The sequence below is a fragment of the Pelmatolapia mariae genome, linkage group LG22 (genome assembly GCF_036321145.2).
Source record: "Pelmatolapia mariae isolate MD_Pm_ZW linkage group LG22, Pm_UMD_F_2, whole genome shotgun sequence".
Taxonomy (NCBI): domain Eukaryota; kingdom Metazoa; phylum Chordata; class Actinopteri; order Cichliformes; family Cichlidae; genus Pelmatolapia; species Pelmatolapia mariae.
This window is the reverse complement of record NC_086245.2, coordinates 6,795,153-6,811,597: the sequence shown is the minus strand read 5'-3', so window position 1 is coordinate 6,811,597 and position 16,445 is coordinate 6,795,153. Positions and strand designations below refer to the sequence as shown.

At 40.3% G+C, this 16,445-nt stretch overlaps 1 protein-coding gene across 3 annotated transcripts in view; it reads right to left on the bottom strand.

Annotated features, from left to right (window-relative positions):
- Positions 1-16,445, bottom strand: part of pvrl2l (PVR cell adhesion molecule related 2 like) — a 326,078-nt gene that overhangs the window by 136,143 nt on the left and 173,490 nt on the right. Inside the window, exon 7 of one of the 3 annotated variants that reach the window (XM_065470376.1) lies at positions 7,302-11,437. The exons of the other annotated variants lie outside the window; for them this stretch is intronic. Within the exon in view, the coding sequence (XP_065326448.1) occupies positions 10,806-11,437 (632 nt within the window). The 3' untranslated portion in view covers positions 7,302-10,805. Of the gene's footprint in view, positions 1-7,301; positions 11,438-16,445 lie in introns of those variants that run through there. 3 annotated transcript variants of the gene reach the window in all.

Sequence of the window (16,445 nt, the reverse complement as noted above, 5' to 3'; positions counted from 1 at the left end):
CAATTTCAGCTGGGGTGTTTTGACGTCAAATTCAGTCACATGTGCAGCATCAAGCACGTCTTCGATGGTGTTTGTGAATGAACCCCTCGATCATTATAAATAAACCCTTAATATTTCCTTCAGTTTTTTATTCTGTCAAAGAGGCAAAAGAATTCTTTGACAGGCTTCATATTAAATCTGTTAAGGGTCGAGCTTTTCCTTCATGCCCTGTGGTTTTTCACTCCCAAAAGAAGCAGGGAAGATGCAAGCCGGGCTGCCGTCCAACACAACAAGCCTTTTCACTGTACATATATATTGTGTAAATATATGTATGTATATATATTTTAAAAATACGAGTCTATAAGAGCTGTAATCTTCTATTCAATCAAATGCCAAATTTTTACTGCAAGTAGAGGGAAAAAAGAAAGCTCACCCATGGGGAGAGCTAACATCACTCGCTTCCATGTAGTTCTACTTGTTTAAGGAATTAAAAATTTCACTGAAATGTGTTGCATGCACTTTAAATTGGATTAATGAGAATTCTGTTAAAAACATGTTGTTCAGAAAAGATTACCTTTTAAGGGTTTTCTCTTGTCTCAAGCAATAACATGGCAACAAATAAAAGATCAATCATCCTTTAAGAATATAGAACTGTTTGCTTTATGATGTGTATGCTGTCAATAATAAGTAAACAAGTTAAGGTTCTGGAGTCAGGTTTCAAAACCTGTAAAACTTATTTGACTCTGTGCAGTCAGATGTGAGAAGAAGCTCACATGTGTTTGCTCCTGCACTGAAAACTCTAGTGAACACTAGAAATAATTTCAAACCTGTTATAAGCGAAAACAAATCTATACTCAGGACTGCGTGCTGATCCTTGGGCAGCTAGAAGTACACAAACTGACTCACTTTTGGGGTATATTTTATTTAGCGCTATATTTTATATAGAAAAACAAATCTAAAAGGTTTATTTATGAGATTTCAGCCAGTATTAAGGAATCTTAAGGCAAGTAACAACTTTACTACTAAAACATTTATATATCCTTCCAGTCACACCTTTGGAAAACACTATCAAATTAAGTTCTGACTAAATAATTTTACCCCTTCCAAAAGATCACTTCTTGAGCGCCAATATTCTGAAAGTCAACTTCTGCAATATCTTATAAAATCCGTTTGTTTACTGTAAGTGAAGCATTGCGGGTGTTCGTAATCAACTTTTCTGCTCTGCTTGTTTCTTTTCCAGCAATGACTCTGTGATCCCATTTAAAAAGTAAATCACAATTAACAGCAGCACACCTTTAATCGCCTTCATATCTAGTGGCCAAGCACTCTCGGTGCAAAAGTCCAATTGTATCTGCTCCATTTATTACTGTTATTTCATTGTTTTTCCTGTTCCTGGCTTGATATGGAAACATCATTGCTGTAGAATCTTCTGCCTTATCAGCACCTATTGAACTGGTGAGAAGCATTTTGTTATGTAGTTGTTCACAAAATCACCTGTAACACCACTGGACTAGCTCACCTTACCTTCATGGTTATTGAGACCAACCGATGATCTGAAGGAACATTTTTAAAACTTAAAGTTCAAACAGGGAGTTTGCTTTGATTTCACCTCTTTTGTTCTTATCTGTTTGATCTTCAAATCAGGAAACACACATTTAAAACTACATATGCTGCATTAAAGTGCTCTATACTGTCAAATAGATCACTTATAAAGATATACCAGCTTCTCCTGGATGAGTCCCAGTGTATGTTTGGGGCAGTCACTTGGGAAAAAAAAGTCTTGTATTAAAACGTAATAATCTAAAAAAATAACCCATAGCAGAAATAATTTGTAATCATAGTTTTGACCAGGATGTGTCATAGACCAGTTTATCCAAAACCCCATTATGAAACCAAGAAAAAATTGCCAAACCAACTACAACCCAAAACAGAGTGAAACCCACTAAAATAAAACCATGACCCTGACCAATCAATGTCTTTGATTCTAAGGGATATACTTAGAAGCCAGTACCAGCTTTTACCCCCTACCTTAAATCTTCCTGGTCATGATACCTAAAATTTCAAGGTGCTTGAAATATTCCTCAGATTTATGTCTATATTGGCATGATAATATAAAGCAGCTGCTGCAGATTTTCACATCCATGCCACGTCCAAATGTGCACTATTGGATTGAGATCTGATGACTTTGGAGGCTATTTGAGTTACAGTGAACTCATTGTAATGTACAATTTGAGATGATTTGAGCGTTGTAATATGGTATGTTATCCTGCTGGATTTAGCCATCAAAAGATGAACACTTTGTGGTCATAAAGGGACAGAAATGGTCAGCAACAATACTAAGGTAGACTGTTGTGTTTAAGCAATATTCATTTGGTCCTCAGGGGTAAAATATGAACCAAAAAAATATTCCCCACCATTACACCACAACCAGCAGCCTGAATTGCTGGTATATGTCAGGATGGATCCTTGCTTTCAAGATGTTTGTGACAAATTCTGACCCTACTGTCTGAATGTTGAAGCAGAAATCCATTCGACTTACCAGACCTGGCAATATTGTCCATCTTCTATTGTGTTTTTCTGCATGGCTTGGCTGTAACAAGTAGTCATGTACTTCAGTTTTTGTTTCTTTCCTTACAGCTCAAAGCAGTCTGGACATTCTCCTTTGACACAAGCCCGGCATTTGTGTATAGAGAACCGCTGTTTACTGGATAGTTTGCCTTTTTTGGACCATTCCCTGCAAACTCTAGAGATGGTTGTGTGTGAAAATACCACTAGATAAGCAGTTTCCAAAATATGCAGACCTGTCTATTTGGAACCAACAACTTTGCCTTGTTGAAAGTAATTTAAATGCATTTTGAACATGGTCATGCTGACCATGTTGGCGTGCCCACAGTAAAGTTAAAGCATTCATCTTTATTTTTCATTAGGTCTCTTTCAAGCTAAATGTTTGTAGAAATATGTTGGGTTGGCAAACCACAACCACATAGTGATTTCACCATTAGAGAATGCATCTCTGCAGACAGGAGAAAACCTGTAACCAGCAGATCATGAAATCTTAAACTGCCAATAGGATGCTGAAATCCAGAATGTAAAATCTGATACCATTACCAGCTCTCTTGTTTTACACAAGTGTGTCATTCTCAGTTGGAGCACATTTTGGGTTTTGAGGATGTTTTGGTTAAACGCTTCTCATTTGTGCAGTTGCCAAATCACAGTGCTTGGAGCCTTTAAAAGCACGATACTGAGTCATTCGAAGATCTGAGAGATTCAACCCTTAGCGTCAATTTTGCATTTAGGATTAATGAGAAATCCAAAGATATATTTAGGTTCACAAGGAGTTAAAGGCTGCTTTACATCAAAAACTAGCAAAGTGATGTCAGCGCTTTGGGCACGATGTTTTTTGGTTGGCACGACATAAAATCAGAACTGTTTTCCACACAAGTTGAAACATCAGAGAGGCTTTTGATTCAAAGCAAAGCAAAGAAAAGAGATTATAAGGGTCATTCAGGCAGGGGGAAATAAAAGCTTGAATATTTTTCACCGAAAAGATGAATGATTAAAAATGGCTTTATTAGGGTAATGGATAAAAAGCTTACAGAGTTCTCTTTGTCTGAACATCAATGTAAAGGTCACCATCAAAGATAAGGTTTAGCAGCTGATACATTGCCATGTTCATTCGAAATCGAGCAAAAGAGTTGGCTCTCTTGCATCACAAGGGTCTATTTTGATCCAGTTCATTAAAGAAACGCTCCCCGAATCTTTAGTGTATTGAGATTTCTTTTCTTTTTTTTTGTTCAAAATCATTGAATAGAAGATAACTCTTTACCCTGATGTGAAGAAGGAATGCAGAGCAGTACTTAAGCTGAAGAGCTTTGTGAAGCCATGATGTCTTGAGGAGAGACAAGGACAAAAAACATTTGTCCACTGTCAAGGAAACTTGACAGTTAAAGTACTAGTTCTGCTATTAACTCTGATGAGACAAGAAAACAGACAAGAAAAATGGCCAAAACCATTTTTAACTGTGGAAAGTAAGTGTGTAACTCAGAAGTGTAGCTGAACAATTCCTGTTTTTAACATTTTTCAGATCACTGGTTTGGTTTAATGGCTTGCAAATTTACTCTTTTGATTCTCCCAATATTTTCAACAAAAACATTAGCAAACAGGAATGTTAGGAAATAGGTGGAGTGAATAAGCAGTGAAAAAAAAGCTTTACCAATGAAGCCAAATGTTTAAAATTAATCTCCAGCAGACGATGTGCAGAAGAACATGTGCAAAGATATCTTATACAGCAGCGATTCTGAATTTGAGTTATTTTTGCTGAGGTCAAGAGGTGCCCAAAATATTGTGGAAAAGTTCAGCAAACTCTAAACAATGTATCTAAATATATGTGTGTTTGAGATCGTGTTGAGTCGAGTCACTATCAAAACTAGTTAGAGACCACAAAAAACAACATGGATACAAAAGGAAAAATGCAGAGTTTCTTGAATGAGCACTTCAACTCATCTTGCGGGGCTGTGTGTGTGAAAAAATGAGAGAAATACGTGAAGTGATTCATCTCAATCTATTGAATATTTCCCGCATGCAAAAACACAAGTGAAAAAGCTTTCATTTGAAATGAATAGCCATTCATATGAGTGCACATCTCCAGAACCTGAAATAACCTGGATGAAAAAAAAAGCCATGACGAATTACATCCCTAAGTATAGCACAGAACACTGCAAGAGCAGCACTGTGGGAGAAGAGGAAGGTATCCGGAGAAGCAGGAAAGCAGGACAGTGCTGCGTTAAGTAAATTGGTTACAGAGCACAATGAGATCTCCTCTAACCAGTGTTGGGAGGAAGAAACTTTATCCACATCTGCTGAAGTCTCAGCTGGCCCGGCAGAGGCTCGGCTTTAACTGGATTAACAAGAAAAGCCAAGCTCAATAACTAATAGGCCTCTTCTTCTTCTCGCTTTACTCTGTTCCCCTCTATCCCCTTCCCTCTCCTTCTCTTTCTGTCTTGCCATCTTCCTCTTCCTTTAAACCAAAGCAGAGAAAGATAATGCAGAACACTTTTATGCCTTCTACTGAATTAAACATGCCAGGAACAGCTTGTACTGGGTGCTAAAGCAGAAGCAAAGAGAGATGGAATATGAAAAAGGAGAATATATACAATTCCGCCCCTGCACAAGGGTCTCTGGAGGACTGCTGAACATTTCTTTACAATTAAAAAGATCTGTCGCAGATAGACTGCGCTGAGGAAAGCTAAACAGGACAGGCTTTTTTCACTAATTGGCCGGGTTGAAAAGGACTGTCAGTTGTTGTTGGGTGGAAGCTGCCAATCGCCAAGTGGAGGGTTGGCATAGTGCTCAAAAAGACTCCTTAGAGACTTCCTACGCACCTCAAGCTTTCATTGTCAGAGCTGTAAATTCCATCTTGCCAATCTCTTATTCCTTTCACACACACTGCCATCTTTGTGCTGCAGCCAACCAATTGGGCTCCACAAGCAACAAATCTGCCCATCTCTAACTCCAGGCTTGATGGTGAATAAATGACAGTGTTTCAAATGTTTCTGGTCTCAGGTGGTTTACAAAAAAACCTGGAGATGTCTTCTCATCCTCTCTGCAGGAGCTGAGGTTTCAGTTGCTGTTCTTTCTCGTCTTTTTTGACTCTCAGTTTCTCTGATCTGAGAAGAAAAAGTCTTCCTTTCTCTCTCCTCACTCCAGGCCTATTTGGTATTCCCCAGACGGAGCATTGAGCTACCACCCTCATTCTCGATCCTCCCCTCCCGTCGTTCCAGTCTCTTTCCCTCCGACAGAGCCAAGTGACCTGTTACAGTGTGCTTTGCTTAGCTTGGGTGCAGCACACACAGCAGCAAGGACGAGACTTTACAAGGGTTGCATTCAGGACCACAACCTCCCAGAGCACACACCATGTGAGTCAGGGTGGCAAACTAAAGATCAGACGCAGACATTTGTAACAAGCATGGCCCCATTTCCCACCACGAGTAGTCTGATTCACTTAATATAAAAAAAGTCACATTAGCATATTTTTAAAATACAGTACATCTGAAAAACAGATTATCCTAAGCACAATTTCGATGTGTGATTTTTCTCTTCTTCTTGTTAAGTTTCTATAAGCAGATGTTCTTGAGGGACGCTACCAAACTTTTTGCAGCTGGTATAAAATTTTGATGTGTATCTGGATGATGGAAAAGCACCTAGTATTGCAAGGTGCGAAAGCAAACAGAATGCATTATTAGAACTGACATTTTTGGAGATTGTCTGAACTGCGATTGCAAATCTTCCAGGTGAAAATGCAATGGTCTTTTCTCATTTCTCCATTTTGTTCCTGCTCACCTGCTTTTTTTTTTCCTGCCTGTGTATTGTGCAGGTTCCAGAAATGAATCTTAAGAAGAGAGAAGGCTTACAGGAGAAGATGCCAGATAAGATGCACAGGTGTATCCTTTGTGAAAGTCTTTTTAACTGTGATGTATAAAAACAGGTTAAACATAGAGCTGAAAAACACAAACCATGGTGGGATCCACGTGTTTCTTTTGTTTTTGTAAGTTGTCATATTTAACTGATATAAACTCTTAAAATGAAGTTAGTTTGTCCGCTTTCAATATATGCCAAACGCCTCAAATCATCTCTCCTCTGGTCTCTTCCTTGTCTCCTTTGTTTGCATCTAAGGTGGCTAAGGTATGAAGAGAGGAGGTGAGGAAAGTAATTAAGCATGTTACCTAAGGATATAATCTTGACTTTTCCTGCGAGCTTAGGTTTGGTTAATAAGTCTGCACAACAAGCGTATAAGTGTATAAATGAATGTCTTTCTAATGCACAGTATCTCTTGATCAATAAGAAATGTTTACAACAATGTCACTTGAGTCACATTTTTCCTCACTACTTTGCATGCACATGCAGTTAGAATCAAACCCATTAGAATATGTTTAAATAAAAGGTCTAAATCCAGAGGTCTGTGGATTGAAAGCCATTATCCAGATACAAATCCCACATTAATGCCAGCTTTAAACAGAGCATTGTGCTGCATGGCAAGCAAAAGTATTACATGCTGTACAGGCAGGTGTAACAATGTGCAAAAGTATGAACTTAAGGGACACTGTTGTAACACACGGAGCGTACTGCTCCTTAAATTAGCAAAAGCTGTGGGTCCTGTGGCCTGTCTGTTAAAGAGGCTAAATATCCAGAGCAGGTGCACTGCACTACATTGTGCTGTGAAATGTGCTGGGTTCTAAAAAAAACACTAAAAGAGTTGTGGGAGTCTGATATTTATAGACTAATAAGACAGCTCTGCTTAATTAATTACCAGTTTTTCCACAGAGAATTATCTCAGAAAGATTTTCTTTTATTGAAAATGGGTTGTGCAAAAACAAAAGTTATGAATGATGATGAGTTTTCTCACTAAGGGTGCATCCATGGTACAAGACTCCGGGACTAATTAGGCGCCAAAGTTGTGATCACAGTCAACTGTTTAAAATTATGGCGCTGCGAGAACTCCTAAGAGAAAAGATGCGTCGAGGCATGCATTGGCCAAATTGAGGGTAAGTATGCTGGAGGGGGATGAAAGCGGGTGCCTCCAAAAAAACGTTTTATTTTCAGGGTGAAAATCATTAACACATTATACAGTAAAAAAGGAGGAGGAGGAGGAGGGGCTCATTTTCACTTGGAAAATACAGAAATGCATTAAAAAAATTTTTATCTCTAAGTACTGAATGAGATACATTAGACGATACACTGTATCTGAAGCATGACATTTAGAAAATGACTTATTTTTGAGTTCCAGAGTTTAAAAGTAAGGACCTTGGATCATGCATGCACCCAACGGAGTAGAAAATACACTTAAATACTTAAACCCAAACTTCTCTCCAGGGATACAATAAACAAGTCCTACTACATGTGATACATGTGACAACCAAAAGAACACTATGGCTGTTTCTGAGATTAATTGGCAACTTGTCAAAACACACTGTGAGGCTTCATGAAATGTCTGCACTGAAATGCTTTGTAACATAGCAGACAGGACTGTCTCAATTACAGAACAACAGATTGCACAGCGCATAATGTTCAACAACAATCAACAACAAGGGACCTGCTCAGAACCTGGGTGGGAGCAGAGCTGATACAGTCTTCTTAAAAACACGCACACACGCACACACACACACCCAAAAAATAAATCAATAAGGTTTTGACTTTTAAATATCTCCGCTTTCATTTTACAAACAAGTCCATGTTCAGATCTACAACCCACAGATTTTCCATGTTGGGCAATGTCTTCATTATTCATGACAAAATACTCTTAAAAAGCACTTAGACATAAAAAATAATCATAATGAAATACGATAGATTTACAATGTGAATTTGAAAAATAACTTTCTATAAACGGTCCCCGCTCTAAATGTATTGACTGCTCCGTGATTAACTATAATCACATTCCTTAAAGATTCCCTTTTTTTTTTAGATCCATCTCTCATAAATATTTCTAAAATACTCTATAGTGGAAATGACTGTTAATACCAAACTTTTTTTCATTTCTGGGGTTAGTCACTGTACTCTCAGCTGCAAAACAAACACCACCCAAATCAAACACAGCACATCTATAGTAATCCAGTGCGTGTTTGTGATGTAGCATAGGGAGCTTGAAAAGCAGAAGATGTGCTCAGTTCAGCTGCTGACGCATCTAGGCACCACCCCTCTATTACGCTTTAACTATGTCCTTGTTGGCTGCCGTTGCATCTCAAAAGACGTCTGTCTGAGCTGTAAGATTTCCCTGCCCAGATCTTCCAATTGTGCCATTGCAAGCAGTTTGGCATATTAAAGACAAGTGATTCAAGACTTAATTAAAAAAAAACACACACACATACACACAAAAGACCATTGGTTGTCTAACAATAAAAAAAAGGATATATGAGCAGGAAAAACCTTGGAATCAATAAGGCAAAAGTGTTCCAACAATATATGAGCTCAGTGTCAGTTTCCAATTCTTGTTATGTCTTAACAAATGTGTTGGAAAAAATGCATTCTACCAACAGTTCAGAGAAGTACATTATTAAAACAAAATCAAACAAAAATCATGAAAATATGTAACCTTTTCCAATGCATATTTGCACGTTCAAGAAATTCCCCGGCACCATTATCTTCCGGAAAAGTGAAACGTCCGCGCCCCATCAACAGATGGGTCACTTATTTTAACCAGACATGTACCAGTACCTGTACTTCTGCAGTGTACAAGAATCAAAGGCTTGAGAGTTTAGGATTTAATTTTGAATGTTTTCACATCCTCTCTTGAAATATATCTTGGACTGTGTCTTTCTGTCCAATCAGAGCTCAGAACACGGAATAATCCGGTACATGGCGTAAGAACATTCGGCGGGACATGGAAAATGAATACATGAAATACAGCAGCCCCCAACAAAGCCGGTGAATATTTTGCCTCATTGAATGCGACCCAGATAGGAATATAAATACAAGTTATCCCCTTCTCCCTGCACACAGTCATTGCGGCAGTCTAAGCCGCCCATTATGTAAATAAAGAAAGCCCAGAATGAGAGGGAGAGATGTAATGTGTGTGGGACAGAGTGAAAGGACAATATACAAATCGCTTAGAATTCATGTGGAACAGAACGAGATGGCGTGGATAGAAAAGGGGGGAAATAAAGATGGCGATAACACAGAGAAAGCAAAACTGGAAAGGGAAAAAGTTGACTCGGAAAAAACAAATAATCTTTTTTAAATTCATTAAATGAGTCATTACCGATCCAACGTGGAACTGTGTGAAACCCCCAAGTGTGTCGGTGCATCTTTTCCTTAGCGAGATCAACACCATTACACAACAGTAACAACAACAATAACTAGAACAACAACAACAACAATAACAACAACTGTGCTATCGTGAGACGGCGCCCAATATATAGATGATGCACATCATTAACACCACAGCCAGCCACACATTAGCACATACTGTTAAGTCTGTTATGTTACTCAGTTTGGTGGCTCTCGCTTCAGCGGCACCCATCAGGAAACCAGGTGGTGTCGCGGGGTGCAGCGGGAACCCGGAGTCACTGTAAGCCCAAACAAAGTCATCTCTGGGATTAACAGAAACAAGTTTGGCCTTTTCAAGTTTCGAAATGGCTCAAGTGAAGTCAGAAGAGCTGGCATCTTCAGCGCGTCAGCAAGGTCCACAGAAGCCTTTCGGACAGTTTAACACAGAGTTCAACATGATGAAGATTTTTCTTTTATTTTGAAGCAAGAAAGGCGAGTTTTGGATAGTGGTGATTTTTTCTTAAGTGATTATGGTGCTTCAGATTTTGCTGATTACATTTTCTGGTAAGGTATAAAATACAAACAGTTTAGTCACTCAGCACATAATCACACAGCAAAGCTGAAGAAACAAGAACGTAGCAATAAGCAGCATTGCGTCAGAGTTACTGTAGCTTTTTTTGCTCTTGGCAGTATTTTTTTATTCCCGTGACACTGAATCCAATCTTCCTCCATGACACAGTTAAACACAGTCACATATTCAGCCACAGTGCACTATTTCCACTGCAAGTTTTCCTTCATCAGCCGAACAACAACTTTTTGCTTCCTTTTTAATTATTTTTCGCTAAATCCACCTTTGATCAAAGTATACGGTCACTGTCAGGCTGAGAGGATATAACTGATGGCAGATCTTTAATCAGGTTGAATGATAAGCAGGCAGGTGTCTAGCAGATGGAGGTGATGCTGATTTGTTTAGAGGTGAAAGGGGCTGGCTCGGATGCACCACTTCCTCCACTACATCTCCTTTCCTTATCTTCAGCCTTTGCCGTTTCCGTCCTTCCCCTTCTTCCTCAGACGTAAATGGCAGTCCGGGAAATAACAGAGCCGTCTCTCTGAGACTCCATGTCGTCATCCAGGTACACATCCATTTCTTCGCCAGCGTGGCCTCTGTGGACGTGATAGGCTGGAGGCAGAATGTTTCCGCCTCCGCCCGCTCCTCCAAATCTGTCGTATCGCTCCTCTTCTTCCTCCATGCTGTCATCGAGGTCAAACTTCCTCCTCTCAGCTTCATCCATCTCACTGCTAAGAAGGATGTCATGGGCAGTAGGGGCGTTGCCGGTTGAGGCGTGGTGGAGATGATGATGGTGGTAGTCGTTGGCCTTTTCTGTTAGAGTTCCCGTGGCATCGCAGCCCTCCCGATACGTGTAGATGGGCCCGTTGTTGTTTGTGCCAGTCCCATTCTTGCTGCTGTTGTTACCGGAGTTGCTGAAGAGCAGACGGGCTTTGTTGCCATAGTCTCCGCCATTGCTTCCACCGCTGCCTGTTGCAATGGAGTCCCCACTGCTGGGGTACCCACGCCTCTGCTGCCGGCGGCTGCGGGTCAGGAGGACGGCAATGAGCGCAACAACCAATAGCAGAGCCAGAAGGGAGCCGATCACTGCACCTGCCACTACACCGGCACTGGATGGATCCTCCAGGGCTTCTGCAGAGGGGATGGAGGGGTTGGAAGGAGGGATGGAAAAATGGGTGGAGGAAAAGAAAGATGAAGGAAATGACGGCTGTTTTGGAGGAGGTATTGACAGTTCTTCTCTTATTGTGAGTGTGCTGTAGTGATAGGAGTAGTGTCTTCTTCTACGTGTGTTACAATCCTCTTACAAGTGTGTGGTAATGTTCTTCTCAGTGTAATCCCTTGGTGAGGGTGCAGTCAGTCATTGCTGGGATCAGGCTGAATGGGACTCATTCATTCTCTCCCAGAGGCTTGTTGTGCTGCATTTTGCAGACATTCTGCTCTATATGCATTTCAGTCCAGCTGCTGGCACTTCAGTTTTTGCCGCCCTTCCCCCCTTTGCCAGCTGGGGCAAAGCCTTTACTACTGTGATGATCCTTTGTTCTATACTTCATGTTGGTGTGAGCCAGGTTTGCCTCTCCACACGTTTCAGTTGAAGATTGAAACAAAAATGAGAGAAGGATTTAGAAAAAAAGCGGTTTATTTCGAGTATTGTGCCGACTTTGCCGCAGGTTAGAGGTTTAGAGCCAGCAGAGTCACACAGACAGACACACAGAGACAGATACACAGGACAGACAGGCAGAGGAGTTACTTGGAAAGGGTTAAATAAGAGCACAGTCATTACTGTTAAGTGCCACAATGCTTAATCCCTTCTATATTTACCCTCTCTTTCTTTCCTACTCTCAATTAAAACCCCTCCTTATGCCTTTCCTTCCTGCTTATCATCCCATCCTCTGCTTGAACCGTGTCCTTCGTCTGCCTCCCTTATTGGTCAGCTAGTCAAACCACAGGGAGAGCGATCGCCCACTGTCAAACCAGGACCAAATCCAGATCTCACTGATCAGCAGCACACGCAGGTAAAAGGTTCACACTGTGGAGCAAGACTCCTACCAGGACATGTTTAAAAGGATTCTATGTAGGAGTATAAAAGAGAGAAAAAATGGGTCTCAGATAGTGTAGGATTTGTACGGAAAGATTCACGCTGGGCTAAAAAGTGGAGAGAGGAAAGTCTCAAACCAGGAAAGGAGAAGTGTTGAGTATTAGTGCAAAACTGCACAAGGCCAGCTAATATGTTTCTCTTTTCTTTATTTATTTCTTGTCTGTGAATCACATTCAGATATTTCTTTGGGGTGCAGCAAGGGCAGCGAAACGTGGAACAGCAGGGGAATCTGAGCCCCTTCCTGTTTTATGCAAATAACAGCAATGTACTGCCAGCACTCCTGGCAAACACAGCAGTGAATGCCAATCAAACAATCTGAGGTTGGCTGAAATGAGCATTGTGTGGGGTTACATGCCAGGGCAGCGCCACTGAGGCAGTGGCGTTCTTTTTTCTTTCAGCGAAATCACATTGGACATCAAATAATGATGTGTATGGAGCTAGCGAGCGGGAGTTCTGCTAACAAAACCAGTGGGGGGATGTCACTATAAGTGAGCCTGGATAGAGAGCCTGTGATTCATACAAATTGTTCATTCTGAGGGTGTAGGAGAAAAAAGAGTGGAGATAAAAGCAGAGAGGAATTGAGCAAGAGGAGAGAAAAAGCACTAGGAAGAGTGTTTGGGAGAGAGACAGAGAAGAGCAGACAAGAGGGGAAGGGAGATAAAAGGAGAGGTCTCAGTTTGATTTCAAACACACTTGCTCTGGTCTCACATGGGGATGCATTAGGGTTATGCCAGGGTGAGACAGACGGGTTGGGCGAATGAGGCGGGGCTCTTGGGACAGGATATGATGTCTAAATTAGGGGACAGTGTCTGGTAATATCCAATTGAAGTGACAGAAGGCATTAAGGATGATGAATCCAACTTTCCCTGTCCTAGTTTCCTCTCTCTTTGCAAACTTACAGATTGGCATGGAAACACAACATGTGGGCCAAAGTGTTATTTATATTTATTGTGCCATTTATATTTTAAGCATTAGTGGCATTTATCAAGTGCCTGAGTGAGAGACAGCTGAATAATGGCCTTTTGTGGAAGGTCTTTGGTGGCTGCCGTCCTTCTGTTAATCAAGTGCTTAAAAATCTATTATTCTGTATAGGCTATAAAGAACAATGCTCCTACAAAGGCCCATTAGAGCTGGCATGTTCATTTTTCATTAAGTCTGAGGTCACATGCAGGAGCAGCGTGATTATCTTTCCAATTTTCTCTCAAAGTCCATAGCTAAGGGGTGGCGGCTGATATTTAAACAGCAATGATCTCGCGGATGGGAACTTTGTTGCTTGTTTGACAGCCGGATGCCAGTCGTCTTGTTCTTTTTTGCCCTTTTCAGACAGGATATGTAAAACTGCTGGCTTCATCAATCTGTTAAAGCGGTGACATTCTGTCATTCGGACATAAATCATGTTAATGTTTTGCACTTCATTCAGCACTTGTACTCGCTATTAAGCGTTGTCAGCAGCGACTCTGGTAAAGTGTAACCACACTTTTGAATGTTTAATTCTCTTCAAAGCTGTCACTTGAGCAGGACCTGTGCATGTGTGCGCTGAAGACATGAGTTGCCCTGATCCTTGTATGCAAGACAGAGATCGCTCTTCTTGATTTGGAACTGGGAAAATGCATCACAATGCACGTGACCATGCCTTAATTTTACTTGGTGAGATAATGTGCTATTATTTGCTTGTTGTGCTTGTTAGTGGCATTCTCCAGTAAGATAAGCAATTCCCTAGTCACTGTGTTTGTTCAGACGTGTGTAAATGTAGAGAGCGATATGTAAATTTTACTATGCGGGGCTGCTTTTACAGAAAACGAACAGCTCATTAAGACATGAAGCCAACACACATAATTTTGCTGTCAGATTAATGAAAAGGACTAAATGTCTGAAAGGTCATTTTGAGTAGGTGAATAGGTTCAACTTAATGAACACACTTAAACCAGCTGTCGGTGAACCACGGGGAATTTTTGGCAGGGAAAGCCAAGCAACATTTCTTTTTTTAAAGGTTAATATATAATTATATATTATACATTTTATAATTTTATATATATTTTTTTGTAAATTTCTCTGTGGCTTTCTCAAATGCACACTGTAAAACAAAAGCATAAACTTACGGCACTAGTGTTTTACCAAAAAAAATCATAGCATTAAATCAAAGCAATGAAAAAACAGGGTTTGTTTGACTTAAAAATGTGATGGACTGTTTTAAAAACCTTGTAGGAGATGATTAATCTTCAGACAGAACCAAAGGGCAACCCACAGACCTGTATGACAATCACCATGCAGGTTTTTAATCTCCCATTTTCAAGCTGTGAGTTTGTCATTTTGGCCTTTGCCGTCTTGGTTGTTGCCACATGATGAGCAAGCAGTGGATCACTCACTGACTAACCATGGAAATAATCATCAGATAAGACTGGAAACCAGTGTTTGGGATGACAAACTAATAAGGAATGTTTTTAGTGATAGACGAAGTGAAGTGGGAAGCACAGAGATCCCTTTAGACATATTTTTGCCGCTGCACTCGTTGACCTCTGGTTGCAGCTGCGGTGAATCTGATTTCATGTTAGCTTAGTTAGACATGAAGATCCCTACCACACATGTGAGTCCTGAAATTACTATGAGGTGGAGAGGAAACGACCAGATGATTAATGTGACTGGATCTCGACACAATACTGTACGTTTTTCTTCAAAAAGTCAAGTTTTGATTCTTCGATAGACAAGTTTTATACATGGATTTTTTAACTTACTATCAGATTTAACTTTTTGTTGCTATAACATAGCACATTTATGCTGGACAGAGCACGGTAAATTGGTACAAGCGACAGGTGAATCACTAGGATAAGTATATTTGATTTCATAAAGACACCAGGATAGTGAATGGCTTATAAAAATGGTAAAAGTGTATTTATCTTTAATGCTCATTTATCAGATTTAGTGTTTCTCCAGGCACTGTCTGAAATCATTTTGCATGATCTGAAACACTAATGGATCCCATCAGCTCTGACAAAAAACGTGCCAGATGTATGATCAACATGACTGTCAAATTCTTGTCAACTGCCTTATGAGATGCTTTAGTAAACACTTCTCTGCAAGCATATTTCCTCCCAAAAAAGCGGAAAATAGCAAAGACCGTTAGCTAAAAAATAGGCCATGCTTGTCATCCTTATTTCTCATCAACAGAGGCAGCCTGCCTGCATTAAGAAGCACAGTGATAAATGTCATAGAGAGAGGCAGGGGGGCTTATATCAGTCTCTGTATTAGTGTCATGTACATGGAGGAGATTAAGGAAGGGGGAGAGTAAAGGAAAGAGAGAGAAAACCATGAAAACTACCCATTGCTACTCAGTTACACTCACTGCAGTAGGGATAATCTAAATGAGAAGATTTAGGATGTGAGGAGGTAAGGTGGAAAGAGTTAGAAGGGCTGAGCGAGAGAGACAAACAGAGGGAGGGGATGGTGTAAGGCGTATGAAAGTAGTAGAAACTTAATAATCTTTCATGAATCTCCTTCACCACACCTCTCCTTCCTTTCTCCTTGTTTTGATTCTCAGAACTGAAGGTTCCACTCATACAGCATGAGCCAGAGGCCATCACTGTTGAAGCTTCACAGCGAGGAGTGATTCTAATTAAAAGCAGCTTTTGGTCAAGGACATGTAAAAGCGCACCCATGAATATACCCCAAAAACCCTAATAGCCTCCTAAAAAAGGCAAAACAAAAATGAGCAAACCATTGTCAGTGACAGAGCGTCTGTCTGACATTTAGTTTTTTCCACTAAGTGATTCCTGCTGAACTGCGGGAAATGTTGATGCAAGTTGATGAAGAATTTGAAAAAATTCACATATGACTAAATTCAGATTACAAAAAGTCACATGGGAACCCAGATTAGGACCACATACAGAAGCACCAGCTTTTTATTTTTCTGAATTCTTTAAACAATCAAACAGAGTTCCTCGGCTCTCATAGAGGTGCTCATACTTGCTGATGATCTTTTAATCATGTGCATTTGATTAGCAGCACTTGGTTGCTATCTGGAATCAGTAAGGGTGTATTTAGTTTTTG